The 24659-nt window shown below is 42.6% G+C and overlaps 2 protein-coding genes across 4 annotated transcripts; one reads left to right on the top strand and one right to left on the bottom strand.

Moving 5' to 3' along the window:
- The first annotated feature begins 1067 nt into the window (after positions 1 to 1067).
- gas7a (growth arrest-specific 7a) lies at positions 1068 to 21326 on the top strand. Of its 2 annotated transcripts, XM_055885038.1 has the most exons (11): positions 1068 to 1315; positions 4166 to 4228; positions 9735 to 9833; positions 10487 to 10602; positions 12569 to 12643; positions 12772 to 12850; positions 13595 to 13723; positions 14342 to 14465; positions 16458 to 16537; positions 16670 to 16768; positions 19209 to 21326. In XM_055885038.1, the coding sequence occupies exons 1-11, from the start codon at positions 1298 to 1300 to the stop codon at positions 19320 to 19322; spliced, it is 996 nt and encodes a 331-aa protein (XP_055741013.1). In that variant the 5' UTR covers positions 1068 to 1297; the 3' UTR covers positions 19323 to 21326. The 2 variants fall into 2 exon arrangements, with proteins under 2 accessions (XP_055741013.1, XP_055741006.1); XM_055885031.1 differs by lacking the exon at positions 1068 to 1315 and having other exon boundaries at positions 3986 to 4228.
- A 69-nt stretch (positions 21327 to 21395) lies between these two features.
- Positions 21396 to 24350, bottom strand: LOC129825210 (recoverin-like). 2 transcript variants are annotated; one of them, XM_055885122.1, is made up of 4 exons: positions 24083 to 24350; positions 23630 to 24024; positions 23159 to 23270; positions 21396 to 23009 (listed from the first exon to the last, which is right to left on the bottom strand). In XM_055885122.1, exons 2-4 carry the CDS (start codon positions 24008 to 24010, stop codon positions 22891 to 22893), a joined length of 612 nt encoding a protein of 203 aa, XP_055741097.1. In that variant the 5' UTR covers positions 24011 to 24024; positions 24083 to 24350; the 3' UTR covers positions 21396 to 22890. The 2 variants fall into 2 exon arrangements, with proteins under 2 accessions (XP_055741097.1, XP_055741105.1); XM_055885130.1 differs by having other exon boundaries at positions 23630 to 24011.
- Positions 24351 to 24659: the final 309 nt, after the last annotated feature.

Here is a 24659-nt window from a genome sequence, read left to right as displayed (position 1 = left end):
GACAGGCCATGAATCACGGCTGATGAGGAACCATTAGAACCCTGTAGGATGTGAGTAGGGACATTACCGTAGACATATGCAGGGCTGTGACACACACACACACAAACCCAGACACACACACATACAGACACACAGGAACATCTCCTTTAGGCTGTTGGCATTATTTGAAGGCCATTGTTTTCTTATGGGCCAGAGGGAGAAGAAGATAAAAACACCTATGAGATATGCTGTGTACTGAGCCGTGGCCCAGTGAGATGGACTGGAGCTGGGACGAAGGAGGGATATAAGGGAGTGCAAACTGCTTCCTGTCTGGATGATGAATGGGGATGTATTATTCCCTACTGTTAGGATGCAAACGACTCCATAACATTAAAATGTCACTTTAAGACATAAGCACAACCTGACCTTTTCACTATAATGGATTGATACCCAGTTCTTCACATGAAGGAGTTGTATGTTCCCCCATCTGTTTATCGTTCTGAACTGATTCAGTAATGAGCAGGTTTAATCTGTCAATCATCTCAATGACATTTCTGATCTTTTCCCCTGTAGTCAATGGAACACGTTACACCACAGGAAGTACTATGCATCCCACGGACCCCCCTGCCGTGCCCCTACGGAGAGCCACTATGGACAAACAGGTGAGACTTTCAACTCAGCACTGCAGTCTGCAATACCCTTTTTAAAAGGGTCTTCACCTGATAAACCTATATTTTGTCCAACCCGTTAAGTCTATTACGGTTGGAACATTGCAATCAGCTCAACGTATTGATCAGAGTGAAATAGTTGTCTGATATTGATTTCACATCAACATTAAGCAGCTCAAACTCAATAATGGTTCCTGTAACACCTATAACATGTTGCAGGCAAACTAATTGCAGGCAGGCAAACAATAATTCACTCTTTATTCTTGATATGGTATGCTTGAAATCCAGCGCACGCATGAAACATTCTTCTGGACAAAAATGGTCCTCTATGTTCCTCCCCAGTCCTGCTTTGAGCAGCTATAAACGTGGGCCAAGAAGTGTTACACGTCAACGTGTTACACGTGACTAATTACTAGTACCCCGTCATCAGCTAACGGGAGAATAGATGGACAGATTTGGGCCATATGGGCAGCTGAGATTTGGACCACGCCGCAGGGTTTGTTGTCAGCTTTTGAAAGGACACCAGCAAAATAATCTTTATAGCTCACACTGGGAGAACTGGGCGTCCTGGGTTTCTGGGAAAGTCCGCTGGCTGGATCGCCGCGCTCCGAGCAGCCCGGACACATTGGTAGGTGCTGGTCAACGGCGCCATGTTTCGGAGGAGGAAGGTGAGAGTGCGTCGATGCGAAGCATGAGGCTTTCACTGGGTTACTATAGCTGACTGTGTTGTTGTGTGGGCCTCTGCAGGGGGGGTGTTGTAATAAGCAGGGGTGGAGAGGAGGGCACAGTGGGGTGGTGTCCTTGGGGCGATCACGTGTACGTACGGTGGCAGCTCTGCTTTTCGCTGCAAACATTCTGCAGCCTCTGGTGGAACGCCATCATTAGAGAAAGAGCGAGAGAGAGGGAGATAGTAGAACGAGCGAGGGAGAGAAGGAGAGCGAGAGAGAGAGAGAGAGAGCGAGAAAGAGAGGATAAGTGTGGCTGCAGCCCTGCCCACACAGATAACACCAACACACGCGCGTTGGTAAACACACACACATACCCTTCGGCTCCCTCCGCACTCACATACAATGCACTCACACATGTGTACATCAATTCTTCCTCTCATCCACCCTCTGAACCCCCACCCCTGAAAAACATCCAAAGATGCATCAGCCCTCCACAAACACACTTGCCAAACACACTTCCACAAACACCCACACACTATCATCAGACATCCTGTACCCAAACACTATTATCAGACATCCTGTACCCACACACTATTATTGGACATCCTGTACCCACACACTATTATCAGACATCCTGTGCCCACACACTATTATCAGACATCCTGTACCCACATACTATTATCAGACATCCTGTACTCACACACTATTATCAGACATCCTGTACCCACACACTATTATCAGACATCCTGTACCCACACACTATTATCAGACATCCTGTACTCACACACTATTATTGGACATCCTGTACCCACACACTATTATCAGACATCCTGTACCCACACACTATTATCAGACATCCTGTACCCACACACTATTATCAGACATCCTGTACCCACACACTATTATCAGACATCCTGTACCCACACACTATTATCAGACATCCTGTACCCACACACTATTATTAGACATCCTGTACCCACACACTATTATCAGACATCCTGTACCCACACACTATTATCAGACATCCTGTACTCACACACTATTATTGGACATCCTGTACTCACACACTATTATCAGACATCCTGTACCCACACACTATTATTGGACATCCTGTACCCACACACTATTATCAGACATCCTGTACTCACACACTATTATCAGACATCCTGTACCCACACACTATTATCAGACATCCTGTACCCACACACTATTATCAGACATCCTGTACTCACACACTATTATTGGACATCCTGTACTCACACACTATTATCAGACATCCTGTACCCACACACTATTATTGGACATCCTGTACTCACACACTATTATCAGACATCCTGTACTCACACACTATTATCAGACATCCTGTACCCACACACTATTATCAGACATCCTGTACCCACACACTATTATTGGACATCCTGTACCCACACACTATTATCAGACATCCTGTACCCACACACTATTATTGGACATCCTGTACCCACACACTATTATCAGACATCCTGTACCCACACACTATTATTAGACATCCTGTACCCACACACTATTATTAGACATCCTGTACCCACACACTATTATCTGACATCCTGTACCCACACACTATTATCAGACATCCTCTACCCACACACTATTATCTGACATCCTGTACCCACACACTATTATTAGACATCCTGTACCTTCACCGCTCTGAATTGTCATTACGCTAACATACACCCACACTGTCAGACAGTATTGTATGCACATACACATCTCCCTGAACCACATCGTGCGTGCGTGCGAGACTATGTGGTTTAGGGAGATGTGTATGTGCATGCAATGCTGTCTGACAGTGTGTGTGTGTGTGTGTGTGTGTGTGTGTGTGTGTGTGTGTGTGTGTGTGTGTGTGTGTGTGTGTGTGTGTGTGTGTGTGTGTGTGTGTGTGTGTGTGCGTGCGAGACACACACGCACACACACACACACACACACACACACACACACACACACACACACACACACACACACACACACACACACACACACAAGCTCTGAAGCTCATAAACACACATGTGGGGCCAGAGAGGCTGTTCATTGGTTGTGTTTTTCTTCCTCCTCCTCTTTTCCTCCAACTTGCCTCTTAATAATAATTAGCCTTCTAGTTATCATTACTAAGCCATTTCCCTCAGACCCTGCCCCCTCTCCTCTATCTTTATCCTCTCCTCCCTCATTTAAAACCCTCTCTCTCTCACACACACACACACACTCCCTCTCTCTCTCTGTCTCTTTCTTTCTATCTCTCTGAAGAGGGAAGAGGGAGGCATGGTGATCGAATGTGCAAATAAATCCCCACCTCTCCTTCAGTCTTTCATCTCTCAACTGAATTCAAGGGGGCTTTATTGGCATGGGGAACATGTGTTTACATTGCTAAAGCACTTTCTCGCTCTCTTCCGCTGGCTCCATCCATGTTTTGTCTCACTAGTTTTCAGTATAGACAGTAGGGAGACAGGGCTCCTCGCTGCATCCTCCCCCTGCCGTCAACCTCCAGACTCGGGTGACAGCAGTTTAACCGGAGGCTAGCCTCGTCACGCTGCTAGGACTACAACCAACCGCCTCCACCCCCTCCCTCCACTCCACACCTCCCCCTCCATTCTCCCCAGCCCCTTACTCACCCCCCCACCCCCGTGACGCGTCTCCACTCAACTCACCACGTCAGGCAGGCTGTGAGAGGCAGCCTCAGTTGCAGGAGCAGGGTTTCCCCGTGAGGAGCAGAGAGAGGAGCAGGAGGAGAAGAGGTGTTGTGTGATGATGGAGGCGGCCAGCTTTGACACCGAGGAGAGCTTTGACGTTGACGATGCCTCCTGTCTCTCCCAACAGAACCCGGGGAACAATTCACCAGCCAAGAGGCAGAACAAGGAGATCAAGGAGACCAAGATAACAGTGAGTACCCTGGAGCTCCAAACCCAGAACCTCTCCATCTCACTACCCATCTCTCTCTGTCTCCCTCACTCTCTCTTTCTCTCTGTGTCGTCCTCTCTCTCTATCTCTCTCTTTTTTTCTCTCTCTCTGTCTGTCTCTGTTGTTTCCTTTCTCTCTCAGAGCAGCAGCAGCATCAGACTGTGTTTAGGATACAGACCCTATGCACCATTACACCAGGGAGAAACAGCAGATGTGACAGAATGTTTATTTTTAGCTAGGATTATTCTCTTTTGAGATAATTGAACAGAAGAAAGAAGATAACAATGTTTTACCTGACAATAGGCTAGATTTTTTTGTATTTCATTCGACCATCTGCCAACGTTAAAATGTACTGCATCTACCCACTATGCTACAGTGTGTCCGTGTAGCAGTGTAGTCTCTGTGTTTGGCTGCAGATCTCTGTTGAGTAATGGGGGAACCCACAGTGCAGGAACACTGCCACCACACCAAACAGCCTATTGGATAGAACATCAGTCTTAACTAGTGGGGTTTCCACAGGTCAACTGCTAATCTTTTTCTCATGGACTGTACTGTGTCTACTCCCTTCTATCAGTCTTGTGGATTTGGGATTGAGGCTTGCACAAGCTGCATTTACACACAGGAGAAGCGTCTTCAAGCAATGAAGAGTTTCAGATTTCTCTCAGTTCACAGAAGCTGTCGCAGACTTTGAGTAAGAATAGGTATCCCATGCAGCAAAGTAATGTTTTTATCATACTCTTTAAATGTATGATGGGCTTTGATTTTCTTGAAAAGCACAAGACCTTTGCAGCTGACAGTTGACATCTCTGGCTATATTTAGTGTGACGAGCCCTCTGACTCTTCTTCTCTAGAAGACATAGAAATATCTTCTATGAGTGTAATGCTGCATCCCTCCCAACCCCAATGGACCCCACATAGCTGCAGGACAATGCAGTTCACCCAGGACTGCATTCACCAAAACACAACATCAACACTTCCACATTACAGCCATGATTACAATTATGTTCTACTCTCCATCAACAACAGCTAATGAAAACATTTACATCACACAAGCAGCTTGAATTCCTACTCCCACGTATCCATAACTAGCATTCATTAAACTCATTATACTCAGAAATATAGAAACTCATTTCTAGCAAATTAGGGATTTGTGTGGACCACATGTAACCAGATTTATGTAAAACATCCCTCAGAGTGTTCAAGTTGTTCTGACACTGGACCTCGTGGTTATGTAACCTATAATGAGGAATGTAGGAGGAGATGGTGAGTGCTGGGCTGACAGACAGTTCTGTGTGTGCCCAGTGTTGGTTCTGCTCGGTGGGCTTGCTGACCTGCTCCAGCCACGGGAGCTGTCAGTCTGCCTATTGTGAAGCCCCACCAACCTGCACAGAGAGATGCAGCAAGGACAGTTTCCATGGTTACAGAAGCAATAGCATGCTGATTAATGGTGCTGAAATGGAAAACACTGCCATGGGAAACACTGGAGCCATTCAGAAAACGAATTGAATTGATATTGTGGAAAAATAGAAAACAAATATTTTTTTTTATATGTAGATCTTTTTTTACAGGTGAGCTTTGTTTTGACAGGGCTTGATTGATGGCATTGTTGACAAAGGATTGAGGTGCTGTTGTGCACCCCAATCCTCAGTGTACTATCCAATCCTACATAAGCCATGATGGTCTGTACACATCAACATTTAACCATGATGTCATGTCTTCTGTAGAAATATGAATGATCAAGCACTGAATATCTCAGAAAAGGAGACCACTAGATTCGGCTACATTCATTCCATTATGATGCAGTTTCATACTTTGCGGTGTAAAGAGAAATCGCATGAATGGGTAATTGGTCTGTGATAATTGATATTCATTGCTTTGTTCAGGGACTCATTCATTGCGTAGAAGAAGTGGTGTCGTGTAATGATGGAATAATGGGAGGTTGTAGTCGTGGATGCTGAGTATGGCGTTCATCATGAAGTCAGTCCAGGAGGGTGTTTTACTGTTGTCCCATGATGCATGTTGCGTCACACGACCTGTATTCCAGCTGTCATGGACAGATGAACGACTTTAATGTCCACCACTGGAGCATGTCTCAGATCCCAAATGGGATGGATCATGGCCCCTCCATTAGAGGCAGTGGAGGCTGGTGAAGGGAGGATGGCTCATACTAATGACTGCAATGGAGTGAATGGAACAGTGTGTTTAATGTGTTTTAATCCATTTGAATGAGCCTATCCTCCCATTTAAAGTGACACCAGCCTCCACTGATTTGAGACCAGTAGACCCGTAACCTTGTTGCTACCTTGTCTCCTACGTATTATAAGGCTGGTCCTGAGTGGGATGGAAGAAAGATGCACAGGGCTGAATCATCTGAATAGCCAGCCATGTTTTCCACCTCATTAAACATGCTCAGGTGTTGTTTGACTTGTTGTTAAGAAGAAAGAGTAACAGCTTGTTAGGGTGTCATCTTGTGTCGTTTGGAAGAGTCAGATGGGTTATTTTGATTATTGTTATTAGAAAATGTTTTTACCAAAGCGGTCGCACAATAATCACTCATTAAATTAATGAGTGAACACAGAGTTGGAGGAAGCCACAGCATTCTGAGAATAGTGGAGGAGGTCTTGGAATCTTTTGTTATTATGGGAGATTGTGCCTTTACAGCAAAAGTAATTTGTCGCTTAGCAACAGTGGCTGAGTACCCTACAGTCTGTGTGTGTGTGTGTGTGTGTGTGTGTGTGTGTGTGTGTGTGTGTGTGTGTGTGTGTGTGTGTGTGTGTGTGTGTGTGTGTGTGTGTGTGTGTGTGTGTGTGTGTGTGCACGTACATGCCGGGCGAAAAGTTATTTTCTGATAGTGTTAGGTAAGGTGGCAAGAGATTTATGTGTTGACACCCTGTGTATATCTTTAAGCATAGGTTATTTTCTGTGTTGTATGTCTTTAATGTGCGTGCGCGCGTCCATGCCGGGGGAAGAGTTATTTTCTGATAGTGTTAGGTAAGGTGGCAAGAGATTTCTGTGTTGACACCCTGTGTATATCTTTAAGCATGGGTTATTTTCTGTGCTTATGTCTTTAAGCATGGGTTATATTCTGTGTTTTATGTCTTTAAGCATGGGTTATTTTCTGTGTTTTATGTCTTTAAGCATGGGTTATTTTCTGTGTTTATGTCTTTAAGCATGGGTTATTTTCTGTGTTTTATGTCTTTAAGCATGGGTTATTATCTGTGTTTTATGTCTTTAAGCATGGGTTATATTCTGTGTTTTATGTCTTTAAGCATGGGTTATTTTCTGTGTTTTATGTCTTTAAGCATGGGTTATATTCTGTGTTTTATGTCTTTAAGCATGGGTTATTTTCTGTGTTTTATGTCTTTAAGCATGGGATATATTCTGTGTTTTATGTCTTTAAGCATGGGTTATTTTCTGTGTTTTATGTCTTTAAGCATGGGTTATTTTCCCTGCTGTTAGTGATATTTATGTCTATTCAGCAGAGCTAAACCATTCCAATGTGTGAGGTCCAGCTCACAATTTTTAAACGTCCAGGCAATGAATTAACCTTTCTACATTTGCCTCAGCATTTAGGGTAGAAATGACTGTATAATGAATGCAGGTAGAGGACAGACTGTCCCTCTGGTTGATTAGGCAAACTGGCACTTGTCAACACTGTCTGCTGTTGGGGGTAAGTGTAGTTAGTCTGTTCTAAACTACAGGAATGACCATACATCATGTGAATCATTCGTAAGCTATGACCCTGCCTGCCTCTCTTAGAATCTCCATTACACTGTCAGGCTGAACCATAACACCCTCGATTTGCTGACTGTCCAAAAACATCAACTACTATAAACCACACAGAGCCAACAGTGCCATACATTTCTCCCTGATTTTCCCAGAGGTAATGAATATGAATCTCTGAGTCCTAACAGTGTAGCACCCCACTAAGAGCCCATAAAAGAGTAGTGAGCTATAGAGACAGCCATGCTGCAGATAAATGGTCTCATTTTCTGGAGGATGTGAGCAGGAGATAAACAACAGCAGTGATAGATGGCGAGTCAATGTGATGGAAAATATGGTGTCCGTGACAATCAGTCTGATCTCTCAGGCAGAAAATGAACAAAGTGACTGGGCTCCACCGACTATGTAAATCCTGTTGTGTAGTGTTAGAAAGAGTCTACGACACTTCTATGTGTGTTTCTACTACTGTATCTCACGTGGTGAGTGGAAGCATGCATATTATGCAGACTTATAGGTGTGTGTGTGTGTGTGTGCGTGCGTGCGTGCGTGCGTGCGTGCGTGTGTGTGTGCGTGCGTGCGTGTCTGATTGATGCACCTCCTTTCTCTTGCCTGGCCGTATGTGGGTGTTAGTGTGTACATATTGGATGTTCAGGGGTCATTGATAGAACTGCTTTCAAGCAGGAGTTGGAGATCTCTGCAGACGGCTGGTTGACTTCAAGAAAGAATGGGGCTCATGTTAATATTTATTACAGAATAGCTTTTAGGACTTGCTTCCATTGTTTGACTGTTGTTTCTCAGGAACTTCTCTAAATCTCTCCCTAATTCTAAATAGTTTCAACTCCCAAAAGGCTCAATGATTTGCAACACAAAGCTTCAAACAATGTCATAGTTACATAAGCAAATATGGTAATCAGCTAGTAGAAATGTGCACAGTGTGTTTTTTCCTTGTCGTGTTCTTTAGACAAGCAGTGAACATGTAATACATATTTGTGCATCTGAGATTCAGCATGTCTGGATGTCCATGTAGTCTGCTGGGATGTCATTGGCAGTATGGCATAGATAGAAGACATGTTGTTGTGCCAGCAGGGAGAGGTTACAGATGGTGAACATTACATAATTGCAGTCCTCTAAGGGTAATTGAAGACGCTGTGGACCAGAGTATGTATTCAGTCTGGGTGCTGGGTGTGTTTAGTTGTGACTCCGCTCTACAGTGGTTTGGGTTGTTGTTGGTTGTTTCCTCTGTATCAATGATTGTAGGTCTTTCTCTACGTTATGATGTTGTTTTAGTTTATCACAAATAAGTGTAAGGATCGTAAGGCCAGGACGGGACGGTTTGTGCTCTTTCTCCCCCCTCCTTTTCTATCCCTCTTTCTCTGTCCCTTTCCCCTCCATCTGTCCCCCTCCATTTCTCCCCTCCCTCTCCACCTCCGAGGGTTCTCTGGGTCACCATCTCGATGACCAACACCCCCTGAGAGTATTTACTCATTCCTGACCTTTACTCCCGTTCTCATGACAGACACAAACCGAGCCTCCATGTCCCGTCTCCAAATGAGAAGCTTCTATGCACATCTCCCACAAATGACACCTTTGATGTCTGCTCTAACCATAGCGTTTCTCCCACATTCATTCCTGAGAGTTGAAGGCAATTAGTCTCTTATCCTCCTCCTCCTCCTTTCCTTCTTCCTCTCCCTCTGAAGTTTCACAGAAACCTCTCTCACTTGTCTCTCACTCTCTTGAAATCGTCTCATAATTATTTTGAATTCAGATCAACTGCGTCACCTTCCCGCTGCCCAGTGTGACGCCAGATCAGCCAGAGCAGCAGCTACTGAAGCCCAATGAGTGGAGCTACTGTGACTACTTCTGGGTAAGATAGCGCCTAACATCTCTAAACCACTATCCAGCTCATAGAATAAGATCCCTACTTCCTATGTTTATAGGAATCTCAGCCCTGTTACATATGACTTTGAATTCAATAGGGTAGATTTTGTCTGTCATATTAACGCCAACTCATGTGTCTACAAACATAATTGTAACAGAAGCCTCTTTTCACTGAACTGTGATTTGGATGGTTGTTCTTGTTCCACTGAGTCATGTTCTCAGTGGCCGTCTGTATTTCTGTGGCATAATGTGCTCCACTCAGCCAAAGCTCAAGCCAATTGTGTGAAAGGAATCTGTCATCTCTGGTTCACGTGGGGCTACCACATCACTCCCTGTCGTATCCACATCCTGTTACACATAGTGGGATGTGCTGCTCCTTGTTCAACCCTTAGACACACACACACTCATAACTCACACGCAAATGACGAACACACCCACATGTGCATGCACTCCTTGACACATACATTTGTAGTTCTCTGACTCATACACTCATCCACACTCATCCACACACACACACACACACACTCCCCAACCACCCCTCACCACTCACACACACTCAACGTAAACAATGTCATTTTCTCCATGAAATGAAGTCTGTGGCTGTATTGGTCTGTGTATGTGATTGATCCTCTCCCTCAGACTGACAAGAAGGACCCCCAGGGGACCCCCTCTGTGGGCGGCTTTGAGGTTCTGCTGCAGAAACAGCTCAAGGGCAAACAGATGCAGAAAGAGATGGCTGAGTTCGTCCGGGAGAGGTAACACAACATAGTCAGCTTGGAAGGGGTCAGTGGTACTGTGTATTTTGTGTGTTGGGAAATGTTATTGATTCTCTTCATCGTATCTTTTTTTATCGTAATCTAATTTGGACTGTTTGTCGTGTCTTATCAGGGTGAAACTCTTGTCATTATCATTATGTTTTGTAGAGCATGGGTCATTTTGTCCTTGACAACCTGGTTCCACTCTATAGTATCTATTCAAACATTTACATTGTATTTATTTAGCAGACGCTCTTCTCCAGAGCGACTTGCAGGTGCTCAAGGGCACATCGACAGATTTTTCACCTAGTCGACTGTCACGACTTCTACCGAAGTCGGTCCCTCTCCTTGTTTGTGCGGTGTTCGGCGGTCGACGTCACCGACCTTCTAGCCATCACTGATCCATTTTTCATTTTCCATTGGTTTTGTCTTGTCTTCCTTCACACCTGGTTTCAATCCCATCAATTACATGTTGTGTATTTAACCCTCTGTTTTCCCTCTGGTCCTTGTCGGAGATTGTTTGATTGTATGTTTGTGTAATTATGTGTTGGTGTGCGACGGGTGTGGTACCCACTTTTTGTTATTTTGTCATTTTGGTTTTGGAGTTTTGTGAAGCACTGATTAAACGACTCCGTTTATACCAAGTTCGATCCTCCTGCGCCTGACTTCCCTGCCACCAGCACGCACCCATTACATCGACTTAGGGACTGGCCCAACACTCTTGACCGCCAGGCTAGCTGCCGCCCCAGGTATATCATCCCCATGCACATTTGAATTCAGATAAATGTGTTGTTGTCACGATCGTCTTCGTGAGAGAGAGTGGACCAAGGCGCAGCGTGTGCAAAATACATCTCTTTTATTTTAGAGAAAGGAAAAAACATGCAACGAACACTATTACAAAACGAACACAAAACAACAAACGATCGTGAAGCTAAAGACGTAAGTGCAAACACCAGCTACAAACGTACAACATAGACAACTACCCACAAAAGCCTACTGCCTATGGCTGCCTTAAATATGGCTCCCAACCAGAGACAATAAATGACAGCTGTCTCTGATTGAGAACCAATCTAGGCAGCCATAGACATACCTAGACAACTATACTCTACTCTGCCCCATACACATACAACACCCCTAGACACTACAAAACACATACATTCCCCATGTCACACCCTGACCTAACTAAAAAACATAAAGAAAACAAAGAATACTAAGGCCAGGGCGTGACAGTTGTACCGTACTAGGTTTATAACGTTAAGTTGTAGACGTACATAAAGTGGACATCCTAAACATATGCTTTCATAGGCTTCAGCATAGCAAGAGGCCCCATTTTGCGCCCACAACAAAAGTTCCCATTGACTCAATAGACGAGAATTAAGTGGACTTTCACTTTTTCCCCTGACTGTATTGACACAATTCATTTAAAGGCCCCATTCTCCAACATTCCAATTCAGGCCTGACCTTTCTTCATTGGTTCAGTGAGACAGCTGACCTGATGTCAGATTCTGGCCATATCCATTTCTTTGGAATGGCCTTCGTGACCTCCCGTAGAGGACAGGTTTACTCAGATGTGGATGGGTAATGGGTATTTGTGGGATAATTGAATGTCACAGAAATATGGCTGGCCTTTCTGAGTCGCCCTCAGGGTGGCCATGAGTAAATAGCCTCACATCATTCCCATCTCTGGCCTTTCCACAGGAAAGTGCATTAACTCATATCCAGGCTGTTGTTACAAGATATTGTTTGATATCTTCTCAGCACAGAATAATAGGCTTCTGCCTTTGAACATCATAGTGGCCACAGTGCTGTATGTCTTTGGGTGTCGGTGATATACTGGAGGACAGTGTCTCCATGCCCCAATGCTCCTCTAAAACTCTGTCAGCTATAAAAAAAAAAATATATCCTCTATTGGTCTTCCCTGGAGTCCCATACTTTAGAGCCCCATGGCTGTCTTTGTCTGTTGCAGGATAAAGATTGAAGATGAATACTCTAAGAACCTCTCCAAGCTCTCCCAGAGCCCCTTGGCTGCTCAGGAGGAAGGGTGAGTGAGTTAACAGAATAGATTTCTATTCGTTCTATATTCTTCACCATACACCTGTTTGCTACTTGGGTGTTTTCCCATCCATTCTATCCAGTTTGGTTGATGTCTCTTGTTTGATCCCATTCCAGAACCCTTGGGGAAGCTTGGGCCCAGCTGAAGAGGAGTTGTCATGACGAGGCTGAAGTCCACCTCAAGTTCTCCAACAAGGTAGCCTACTGTCTTGCTAGAAGATACTGTGGATGTTATAGATTGCATGTACTGTAACAAGACCAAGAAAACTCTAAAATCTCCATGTGAACTGACCGAAGTGGACAACATCCATGCTTCACTCATACCTTCAATAACATTATAAGATGTATTTTCTATGAGCTATGGAGCCCTTAGAGAAAGCTTAGTTGGCAGTCAGTTTCTTTATGTGTTCCTTTGGTCAATCCAAGGTCTCTATGACCACATCCTGGGGTGTTTGTTTACCTCACTCTGGTCTGACATGGGCAAAGAAAAAAGAGGGGGAGGGGCTTACAGCAACAATTACCAGTGAAGAAAAAACTCTACTGGGTCTTAAGAATGCTTCAAATAAAGCAGAAGTCGCCTTGAAGCTTTACATAGCCTCCATTGTCTGACTAATTAGTGGTGTCTTCTGATGAGCCCCAGGCTGCGGACATGCAGCACGCCATGATCCCCTCTCCTCTGAGCTCGGAGACACCACGGCTGATGGGATGGGGTTAGGTAACGTGTGGAAGAGTGAGAAATCCTATAGTGGCCTAAGTGCACTTTTCATGACTATTTGTATCCATGCTTTATGCAGCTAGGTCACATATATCCTGTATAGGCCTACCAGGACTCTAAATCAGTGTATTTATATAGTAGTTAGATAGACAGGTACAATGTAGTCAAAGTGTAGTTACACATTATTACATATCAAATATAACTGTAATAAATGTACCTCTTCAGCTCCAGTGTGAGGTGGAGAAGCCCCTGCTGACGTTCAGAGACAACTTCAAGAAGGAGTTGAAGAAGTACGATCACCACATCATAGACCTCAGGAAGCAGCTGGCCAGCCGCTATGCAGGCGTGGAGAAGGTATGGACCATTCTAAACCAAAGCATCCTATAACCCTTGTCCTACAATTCAGGTTTTCCCAGAGAAGCTTTAAATGATCCAACATTTATGTCAGAAAAAGTGGTTTAGGGATGATCTGACTACACCACAGCATTATTCTGTTGGACTATTGAAACCATTCAACGTATTATAAGATGAACTGTTTTTTTGCTCAGGAAAAACCTGTTGCTTTTTGTTCCCTATCTTTCTCCCCATGGTAATCATATAGACTAGATTAATCAATCGATTGACTTCATACAATCATAACGTCCTGTTCGTTTTATTTTAGTTGGCATCCATTAAACACCGGAGATTTTGTGGGTTTACGGTTCGTGCCTGCCAAGTGTTGTGTTTACATGTCCAACAGTGTTACATCATAACATTGGAGAATTTCCTCAACAGACGAGATGAAGGAAGATCCTGTGATGTGAAATAAGAATAGATTATGGGATGAGGCCGGGATTTGAGTGGGGAAATAGGTAGCCGACATGAAAGGGCTGCAATGACTGTGGTAATAGCTGTAGGTTCAGTAGATCTGAGGATTAGCATGAAATGACTCCTATTGTTTCTGTATTCACACTGCTGCTTGGGATGCGGTAGGCCCGTAAAGCCCTGGCAGACCGGCAGAAAGATCTGGAGGTGAAGACCCAGCAGCTGGACATCAAGCACATGAACAAACACGAGGAAGACATCAAGAAGGCCCGGCGGAAATCCACACAAGCAGGTCAGGGGTTAAACACACATTGCATCATATGTAGAGCAGCCGCATGTCACAGTTCCATGAACACCACCATAGCGGTACCGATTCTACCCCCAAAGAGGAGAGAACATGCACCCAAAGCATGCTGCATTCTCAGGTGTGCTTTTTATTAACTTACCACAGTGTACTTCTAAAGGCGACAAATTGCCTCTCTCCTTTCAAATCTGAGCCGTTCAATTCACCCACAGCTGTGTTTCTTGATAAATCAGCCCTGTATCGCTGAGCAGCGGCTTTTATGTTGCGTAAGCCCCTTTTGAGGCCACTCTTGCATTGCACGCAAATTGCCTAACCTTGTGATGTTGTGCTGCCGTTGTGTAAAGTTGTGGTGGTGTTTTCATCAGCAGCAAGAGGTATAGCCGACAGAGTGAGAACTCTGTTGAGGGAAGCACCCCCTGGCACAACACCAGAAAACATTGCTAAAGAGAGCCAGTAGTATTTCAACATGGAAATAAGTTAAATGATCTATTTTTGTGGTGGGATAATAAGTCGGCTGGGAGAGGACCATTACCCACGATCCCCAGGGCTAATCTTTTGGTCGCAGTGAACAAGGGTATCAATGGAGGACTTGTCCCATCCGGACCAGCCAGGCATCCCAAACAGTCAGATCTGGCAACATGGATCACATGGCCGGGCCTGTTGTGTAAATGGAGCAGAGACAGGGGTGCGGACAGTGCAGATATGTTTCACACGCTCAGGGTTCAGACTTGGGGTGGATTCCCAGACTGTGTTGCCTGAGAAGACTATGTTTTCCCCAGCAGGAGGCAGAGGGGGTGAGGTGAGGCTGTGCTGCAGTCAGATAGGGAATGTGGGGGCGTTCAGTCAGACATGGATGGGGTTTGTTAGCTCAGACAGGAGGCCGACAACACTTAAGCTCACTGCCAACAGCAGCCTATAGTAATGTAATGATACCAAGCAATTAACTTAGTTAAAATATTGAGCAATGTCTCTTCATTTATACTTAAAACCATCTGTTATTGCAAGTATACTTTCCAGTGTTTTGTGTTGTACTGTGGATCTCAAAAACATTGCATTATCATGTGCTTAGGAGACAAACACGTCTTGCTTTGCATTTATATTTGAATGTGGAATCATAGTGAATATGCTTAATTCAGATAACATGAGGTACAATGCCTGGAGCTCCCATTACTCTGTATTCCAGATAGTGTGATGGAACAAATAGTTCTGGTGCCAAGATCGTGATTGCTTTTTCCGTACATATTTATGCACACACTTTAGAGGAAAAAGCCAGCATGAAAAAATACATAAATAAAAGCCGGCATCTTGTTCATTCTCTCTCCCACTCAGATCATTAGTCTCAGTTCACAGCTCTAATCAATAGATCCCGTTAGGCACGCTTTAGATGACGTCTGCCTTGTGTCTTTCACTTTTTACATTGGCAAATGTCATTACAAACCCTGGCCTCATTTCCATATAGATTGAGATGTGCTATTACTGGAGAGGTCGGATTGTAAAATAACTTCCTCTGTAGTTTTGTTTTAGGTTGTTTATTACACCCTTTCTACAATAGGTTTTTGTAATATATGTCTAATAGATTGAACTGAAATGTAGAAGAACGTTTCTAGGTCACATTTGCTTTGCACTTTTCTTCAACCCTATTGAACCAAGCTTTTATAGACTTAGCATCGGAGGTTAGCATCGGAGGTTAGCCTCTGCATTGCGTTGCATCGATAGAGATGTCCCACACTGCAACAGGCATGGTTACTGAGTGCCCTTTGCTGGAGACATAGGGACTGAGTTCATGCACACCTTTCCTCATGCATAAGTTAATTTAGGGCCTACATTTAATGTAGTAAATACTTCAAGCCGGTAGTCCTTCATCTTTAACTACCTCTATTTAACTGCACAGGTATACCAGCAAATTAATATTGATTTGTTGAGTATTACCTCCTTGTCAAATACACTGTGTTGAATGACCACTGAATCTGTTCTCTACAGGTGATGACCTCATGCACAATGTGGACCTGTACAACCGGGCCCAGTCCAAGTGGTTTGAGGAGATGGTCACCACAAGCCTGGTAATAAAATTGAACTAACTCTTCATAGTCTCATTGTTGATAACAAACAATAAAAGCTGATCATGTTCATCGTTATCTTTGTTTTGACAGTGAGGTTGATTCCTTGTCTATGTATTTCCCTCTGTTCTTCAGGAGCTGGAGAGACTTGAGGTTGAGAGGGTGGAGATGATACGACAAAATTTACGCCAGTACACAACGCTGCGACATGAAACTGACATGTTCAACCAGAGTGTGAGCAATGTGTCCATTTCACTTACGGTACAAGTGGCGGTTCCCTTGAGTCAGCCTGACAGAACATGTGGCTGTTTGCTGGAGTCAGACAACCAATCTGTCAGTCATGACAACCTGGACTCAAGGGTAGAATACGGTCACCGTAACAGACCTAGACGTAACATAGTAAAAGTACATCTGGGACACCCCAATTAGCATGATATGTTACATTTCCTATGGTAGGTGTTAATTTGTAGATGTCCATCATTCATTTCGTATGATATGTTACGAATTACAATTTGTATAATATGTGAAGAATTGCAATTTGTACAATATGTTACAAATTTGCCAAACGTATGATATGTTAAGAATGATAAATTATAATGTTAGCTAGGTGGCTAGGGGTTAGGGATTAAAGTTGGGTTAAGGTTAGTTTTAGGAGTTAGTTTAAGGGTTAGATTAGGGTTAGGGGAAGGTTTAGCTTACATGCTACGTCAGGGGTCTCCAACCTTTTCTGACATGAGAGCTACTTCTTAAAAATGAAACTTATCACGAGCTACTAATTTTTTTCTAGCTTTAAAATAGTTACATTCTTCTCTTCTCCTCTCCCCTCCAACTCTTCCCTGGGATCTTAGTGTACAGGAGAAAGTAGTGCATTATATTTTCTGTCAATATACCTGTTTAAAAAAATGGTCAATAAACAAATCTAGGGGGGGGGCTCTATAAAACCCAAATTGTTTTATATTTTCCCACTTTCAAAATGACACTTGTTCATAGAGAAACAACGACATTGGATGTTCTGAGTCCATGCCAATGCTTAAATCACAACACAATACCTTTTTTTTGGGGTCTGGAAGAAAACTAACACATTTAGATTTTTGAGTATAATTCCCCTTTAATTGTGCATCTGGCCCTTTAATTGTGCATCTAGAGAGTGAGCAATGTGCCATCTAATGTGCCGGTCTAGCAATGGTTCTGTACTACTGATGCTTATTTAATGGTAAAGTTTGCAAATAATAGACACAAATGATATACTTACTCATGATATACAGTACTTCTGCCAGGTAAGAAATTAATTGGCAGATATCGTGTTAGGTTTGGCTTTTTATGCGAATAGTGGCTAACCAATGGTGGGATAATGTCAGTGTTGCGTTGATTAGATTGTAGCAGGGAGCTTGCTGTCTCTGATACTTGTGAGATATGTCAGTTTGCGGCGGAACGTGAAAAATGCATGTACTTTCAGAATTGTTGGCGAGCTCCTCATAGGTGGGCTGTGAGATCGATCTGCTGGAGACCCCTGTGCTAAGTCGTTTCAAACTATCTAAAAAGTAGTAAGTAGTTGCTAATGAGCTAAAATGCTAATGTTGTCTGTGATGAGAATCGAGTACGCACACTTTGGAATGCTAGACGTTCGCGTTATACCAGTAACCCCTGTCTTACGTAACCATGCCAAACGTAACATATCATACTGATTTGAGTGTCCCGTATTTACATTTACTATGCTACGTCTAGTCTGTAAGACCAGACTGGCCATGGTCAGCCTAGTTAATTGATGAGCAGTTTGAACTGTTACGTTAAAGAATGAAATATACAACATAGGTTGCACTTTGTGTGATGATTACCTTCTGGAGAGCATAGGGCTACAGTAAAACAGAATGGTCATCAGTGAAATAGGGCATTTGGAGTGTGGTGTATGTTGATTTTTTAAAGCAGATCCTTTTAGTAAACAATTCTAGATCAAGTATCCCAATACAAAGGATTTGTGCAATGTACTCAGATCAACGTTTTGGCAAGCATGTTTGTTGTGAAAATGCTGGCCAAACAGTTAAAAGGATTTCACTGCCTCCAAACTCGATCACCATACCTCTGTCACCCCTTCACCAGCTGTTATCACCCCCTGCTGGCTGCTTCACTGGGCCATATTGAACAGGCAGAATGAACCCAGATGCTCTCCTCATTTAGGAGGTGCAAACACCTGCAGATCTAACGAGACGTTTAGGGTCCTGTACCAAGGGTAGTGCCACTTTGGGTGACGGTGAAGGCCAATTACAGGTGGCACACACTACTGATCAGCCTAATAAGGAGGTTGTCCTTTAGAGGGCCACTATAACAAGCCCAGCTGATACCTGCTGGCACACTTCTTTGCCTCCAGTTGTATTAGCAAAAGGCAGCTTGATGTGTCTCCAGAAACAGTACGCTTAACCCTGTCCACTATGGTTAGAAGTGTCTGTCTCTCCCCTCATTGTACTGTGTTCTAAATGAGCATCTATGAGTTCTCTAAGCATTTACATTTTCTATGAGATGTGTCAGTGTTGGCTTCATGTGTGATGAAGGTTCGTATGTGTGTGTGTGTGTGTGTGTGTGTGTGTGTGTGTGTGTGTGTGTGTGTGTGTGTGTGTGTGTGTGTGTGTGTGTGTGTGTGTGTGTGTGTGTGTGTGTGTGTGTGTGTGTTGGTTGGCAGACGGTGGAGCCAGTGGATCAGCTGCTTCAGAGTGTGGACCCAGCCAAAGACCGAGAGCTGTGGGTGCAGGAGCACAAGACCGGGGAGCTCCGCCCTGTGGACATGGACATATAGTCAACTACACTGACGTACCTCAAGCAGCCAGAGGCAACACCTCCACCTCCATACTGCCAGAATCCCAGGCCTCTCACAGAACATTCCAACTACAGCTACAGGTGCAGGTGCATGTATGTTCAGGATAAGGTGAGGCCTGTACATTCTGTCTATGATGACATCAGAATAGCACAATGTTATCACAGTGATAACTGGAGAAAAGGTAGCATTCCCAATGCAGTGCTTTTGAACCTACAATGGAAAAACAAGAGACAGATCAATAGTCCAGATACCAGCATGTTACAGTAATACAATGTTTGATGGTTTTACTCTGTATAATGAATGCCACTAAACAAGCTTAAACATCATTTTGTTTTTTATCTGTTGTAAAATTAGAACTTTACACTATTAAGAAGGATACATTTGTATGTATTTGAGGAATAGATTGGATGCATTGTAAAACCTTAGAATTTTGGCATATAAACTGAACAACTAATTATTAACATTTCACTTTATTTTAGATACTGGAATATGAAACATTATGTGATATCCTAGATTAAATATGATATATTTTCATATTTACGCCCATTAATTTTACCTGTCAAGATATGCATGTTTTGGGAAAATATCTTACATTTACTGTATATGGTTAAGTGCATATTTGTGAAATATGATGGTTGTCTTGGCACTGTAGTACAATGTATATGGGATGTGTTTACAGAAAGTATATACTCCAAGTTACTGCACTCAATGAACAGGGGTGAATCAACTCATTAAGGTTTGTTATGAACATTAATTTATGTACAACAACCTCTCTCAAAGTTGAATAGGGTAAGATGGATTGGGAAACAGCATGTTGGTCACAAGTCACCTCGTGTGGCAGATTGGAACATAGGCCTGAGTCTATTTTGGATCAGTGGTGAGACGATGACGACGATCCATGTTACAATGAACACCTTTTAGTGCCTCAAGGTTATAAACAGTACCTGGAATGTTCTTGATATATTCTATTCTGCATCGGTGTATATTTGTAGATACAAGCTAGATGTATTTTGATGTTAACTGTTTAAGTGGCCTTGCACTTTCGGTCAACTAAATGTTTGTACCTTGTTGTTTGTCAATGAATTATAACAGGATAATAGTCAACAGATTCTAAAATCATTCATTTATTTTGCACGGGTACTTTGTGAGTCAACCATTGCTTAGAGTTGGGAATTGCTATGTTGCATTTATCCTAAATAGACTTTGTATATTCAAGAGGAGTGCCCAGTTGGACTCTCCAAGTCACATTTTAATGACTCGCAAAGATCATCAGAAAAAGTGGTCAGTGTTACTTGCACTGGAACCTGTACTCGTCCATACATTTCATACAGTATGCTATTAACAGATACTAGCATAGCCTTTAGCCAACATATCCACCTAAACAAGTGTACATAATATAAAATACTGCATGTTTGTGTGTCTGTCTGTCAGTCTGTCTCAGTCTGTATTTTGCCGTCTGTTAGTTATTCTGGAAGTGTAACAAAGCAGGGATTTATTGTGTTTATGGACCATCTCCTCAAACTATCATTCCTTTCATATTCTAATGTGGATAATACATTCACTATGCCAAGACATGCATACAGAGAAAACATCTATTCACTATATACATGCCTTATCCACATTGTTTCTAGGTGAGAAAATATAAAAATACCACTGAAATGATTTGCATTATTCTATCCCAAAGGAATACAGATTGAAATGTTGTACTTATTGTATAAGGTATCCTGCTACAGTATGTGTCAATGTTACATGTGTTATGGTAAAGTTCTTACATTAGAAGTTCATGTACTTAACTTCACCAGTCATTTTGTAGTAATGTTAATGTTGATTTAATTGCCTTTTGTTAACTGATTTCCATTTCTCATGTACATCAATTCAAATGTTTCCAATCTTTAAAGAAATGTCAAATCATTGGTGACCTTTGTCCAGACAATATACTGTAGAATGCTGTGTCTACAATAAATTGTTTCCTTTGAAATACGATTTGACAAGACTTAAAAGGGTTTTGTTTCATTATCATATACTGGCTTACATACAGTTTGGCTTACTTCAAGTTCTGGGACATGTTTAAATGAATTGGATTCATCCCAATAAGCAGATGAAATTCAGCCTTTTGCCTCCGGCTTTTACAGTCAATCCCCTCCCCTCTGACTGTCTGTGGATTGGCCAGGGAGATCCAGGGAGATAGGCCAGGTGGGGGAATATTGACATGGAACCCGACCATGCATTACTGGGAGCCAAATCAGGCTTTAGAGAGAGAACGAGTCAGGCCCTGTGTTTCTGACCTTACAGCTTGGACAAGTTCAGTGCCAAGATGACATATGATTGGAGTTAAAGCACATGTTCTGTAATTCATTATTTGACGTGTGTAATGTATGGAGCGGGCTGCTCCTCAGTCTAGATCATCTTTAATATTGCAGATAGATTGTGCTTTTCTATCAATGTAATTGTTTGCATCATATCCAATATATATTTTTTCTTCTTTATTATTTTCCCCTAACCCTACCACCCCTCCCCTAATTGGAGTAAACTAATGGACAACAATACTTAAATACACGCTTATTGAAGGGAAATAAAAATGCAAACAAGAAAGAAGTCTCATTCCCTCAGGACCAGGCAGACAATTTGTGAAAGCACATCTCTATTGCTCTTTTTAGAATGCATTGAATCTTTCAACAAAAATGTAATATTACATATCACATTTACTCATTATCTCTACTTAAATCCCTTTGAAAACATAGCTACCTGAAGTGACCAATCTGCATGTTCACTCAAAGCAGTATATATATATTTATGTTTTAAAAATGTTTTTTAGAACCCCTTTATAATGTAATTTTTCAGAGCGGTTTTTATGATATTGTTTCCAGCAGTCTCTGACAGCATCTACAAAATGTCAACAATATTCAAGAAAAAGACTCCTTTTCCTTTGTTCTACCAGTTGAATACTGTACATTGTATGAGGTTTCAGTCCTGCTAAGCACATTATCAGACACATTCTATAGACATGATTACCTTAATAAGAAACCTCTGTCAGGATGTTTCTAAACTGACCTTCACATACTAATAGGATTGATAGTAAGACAGGGAGTGTTAACTTCAGCCTAATTCCCGTCATAAGGAGCTCCCCACTGGGCACAGATGTCAATTCTATGTTGGTTCGACGTAATTTCATTGAAATATCATGGAAACAACATTGATTCAACCAGTGTGTGCCCAGTGGGTCCTTTCCTGGTGGCTTTCTCTTTATTAAACTAATGAATGCAGGTGAACACAGCAGCAGGCAACAGAATCTTGGAAACCATTATTTCATTAGGAAATAGAAAAGAACACCCATAATTCTAGAGCGCAGAACAGTTATTTGAGTGTGAAGAAAAGTCCAGGTGGCTCATAGACAAACAGGTCATCCACCACAATGTGCGGTACTTCAATGTGTATGCCAATGTTGTCTAGCGCACAAAGAGCCCAGGTCTGGCAGGAGAGTTGGGTTTGTAAACAGTAAAGCTTTGAACAGTCTTATAGAATTCAAAAGAATGATTTTGTCGGAAAGCTATTGTTTCTTCTCCTTCAGTTTGTCCTTGATTTTCTGGGGCTCATCATACTGAATCAACCGTAGGATGTCCTTGTTGTCCATCACTCCTTGAATGAATTCCCTCTCTGCAATCTTGTCTGGAAAGGAAACAGAGAAAATGTCATGCCTGAATCAACATTATTTTGGTTGTTTATTTAATGTGTCTAATTGTGCAAAACTCATAAGTCACTCATGCCAGAAGTTCTCATCGTATCACATTTAGAAAATTCTTCACAATCAAAATTACCATCTTCTTTCTTTCCAAAAAAGTCCCAGACTTTGTCTGCTCTCTTATCAGGTGTGTTCTCATCTTCAGGCAGGTCATTTTGGTCTTCCTCAGGGATCATGTTAAATATTGACTGTAAAGCAATCAAACAATAAGGAAAAACATGTCACTTTCAAATATAGATTAAATACTGAACTCAGCACATGTACTATAATAGCGCAGTTCATGAAATGCAGACTACATAAAGATTGTTCTCCCATCATATTTTTACGGGATGACTGAATACATAGAATATTAAACAATTCACCTAATCATTTCACAAATGTATGAAATAATATATGTTCTGCTTTTAATTTGATTCATCTTGTTGCACTTTTTGGTTGTAACTAAGATCTTTGTTTATGTCCATTCTGTGTACTGAGTGGTTCAGTAATTACCACCACCACCACTGTCTCTTCACACTAGAGGCAGAGAAATAGTTTGTTTTTGTACCTTAACAATCTCTTGGATCTCATTTTTGCTGATGGTTCCGTTTCCATCCACGTCGTAGAGGGCGAAGGCCCACTCTAGCTTCTGCAGGGTCTTGCCTCCGGAGGTAAGGTGCAGGGCCACAATGTACTCCTTAAAGTCCAGTTGACCATCTGCGTTGGTATCAAAGCTCCTAAAGACATGCCTTGCGTACTCAGTAGGGTCTGCATTAGGGAAGAAGCTGGCATAGATGCCCTCAAATTGCTCCTTGGTGATCCTGCCTGTGGGGCATTCCTTGAGGAAGGACTGGTACCAGACACACAGCTCGGCCTCGTTGTACTTAGTATTGGACTTCAGGTCCTCCAGAAGTTCCTTGGACAGTGCCCCACTCTTAGAATTCCCCATGCTGCAAAGAAACACTATGGTGAATGGATAATATTGTTATTTCTCTTGTTTTGCGTGTACTACGTCTCTCACCTGACTTGGAGGAAACCTCCTGTTGGCTTCTTCCTGACTTGGTCTGACTCTCCTTCTCACCCTGACCACTTCACAATGTGCTGAACAGGATTATGGTCATCGCTAGTTAAATACCAGACAAGCTGTCTTGAAGATAAAGAGGATAACTACGTCATACGAGGTTGACATATTGTCTAGGGTCCAATGCGGTCGTAGTGTGTGCATCATACAGGCACAATGACATCAAGCTTTGCATAATACAGGTTGATACAGTTTAAGATTAGCCAAGGATTAGATTGAGCTTTCTGGATGTAATATGTCCATTGTTCCATTGAAAAATACTGATACTACCATCCTATTTCAGCTATTGTAGTTGACACTACAGTGATGTTCACTGACTTAATTTTTATTTTACCTTTATTTAACTAGGCAAGTCAGTTAAGAACAAATTCTTATTTTCAATGACGGCCTAGGAACAGTGGGTTACCTGCCTTGTTCAGGGGCAGAACGACAGATTTTTACCTTGTCAGCTCGGGGATTCAATCTTGCAACCTTTTGGTTACTAGTCCAACGCTCTAACCACTAGGCTACCTGCCGG

The sequence above is a fragment of the Salvelinus fontinalis genome, chromosome 2 (assembly GCF_029448725.1).
Source record: "Salvelinus fontinalis isolate EN_2023a chromosome 2, ASM2944872v1, whole genome shotgun sequence".
NCBI lineage: Eukaryota > Metazoa > Chordata > Actinopteri > Salmoniformes > Salmonidae > Salvelinus > Salvelinus fontinalis.
The sequence above is the reverse complement of the archived record's forward strand: the minus strand, read 5'-3'. Positions and strand labels throughout refer to the sequence as shown.

Excerpts from the sequence above, each read along its gene's own strand:
- gas7a (XM_055885031.1), top strand. The coding sequence starts at position 4,094 with ATGATGGAGGCGGCCAGCTTTGACACCGAGGAGAGCTTTGACGTTGAC. Across the intron at positions 9,834-10,486 it reads GCTACTGTGACTACTTCTGG|ACTGACAAGAAGGACCCCCA; the intron begins GTAAGATAGCGC and ends CCTCTCCCTCAG. Across the intron at positions 14,466-16,457 it reads GCGGAAATCCACACAAGCAG|GTGATGACCTCATGCACAAT; the intron begins GTCAGGGGTTAA and ends TGTTCTCTACAG.
- LOC129825210 (XM_055885122.1), bottom strand. The coding sequence starts at position 24,010 with ATGGGGAATTCTAAGAGTGGGGCACTGTCCAAGGAACTTCTGGAGGAC. Across the intron at positions 23,271-23,629 it reads AGATCCAAGAGATTGTTAAG|TCAATATTTAACATGATCCC; the intron begins GTACAAAAACAA and ends ATTGCTTTACAG. Across the intron at positions 23,010-23,158 it reads TTTTGGAAAGAAAGAAGATG|ACAAGATTGCAGAGAGGGAA; the intron begins GTAATTTTGATT and ends TTTCCTTTCCAG.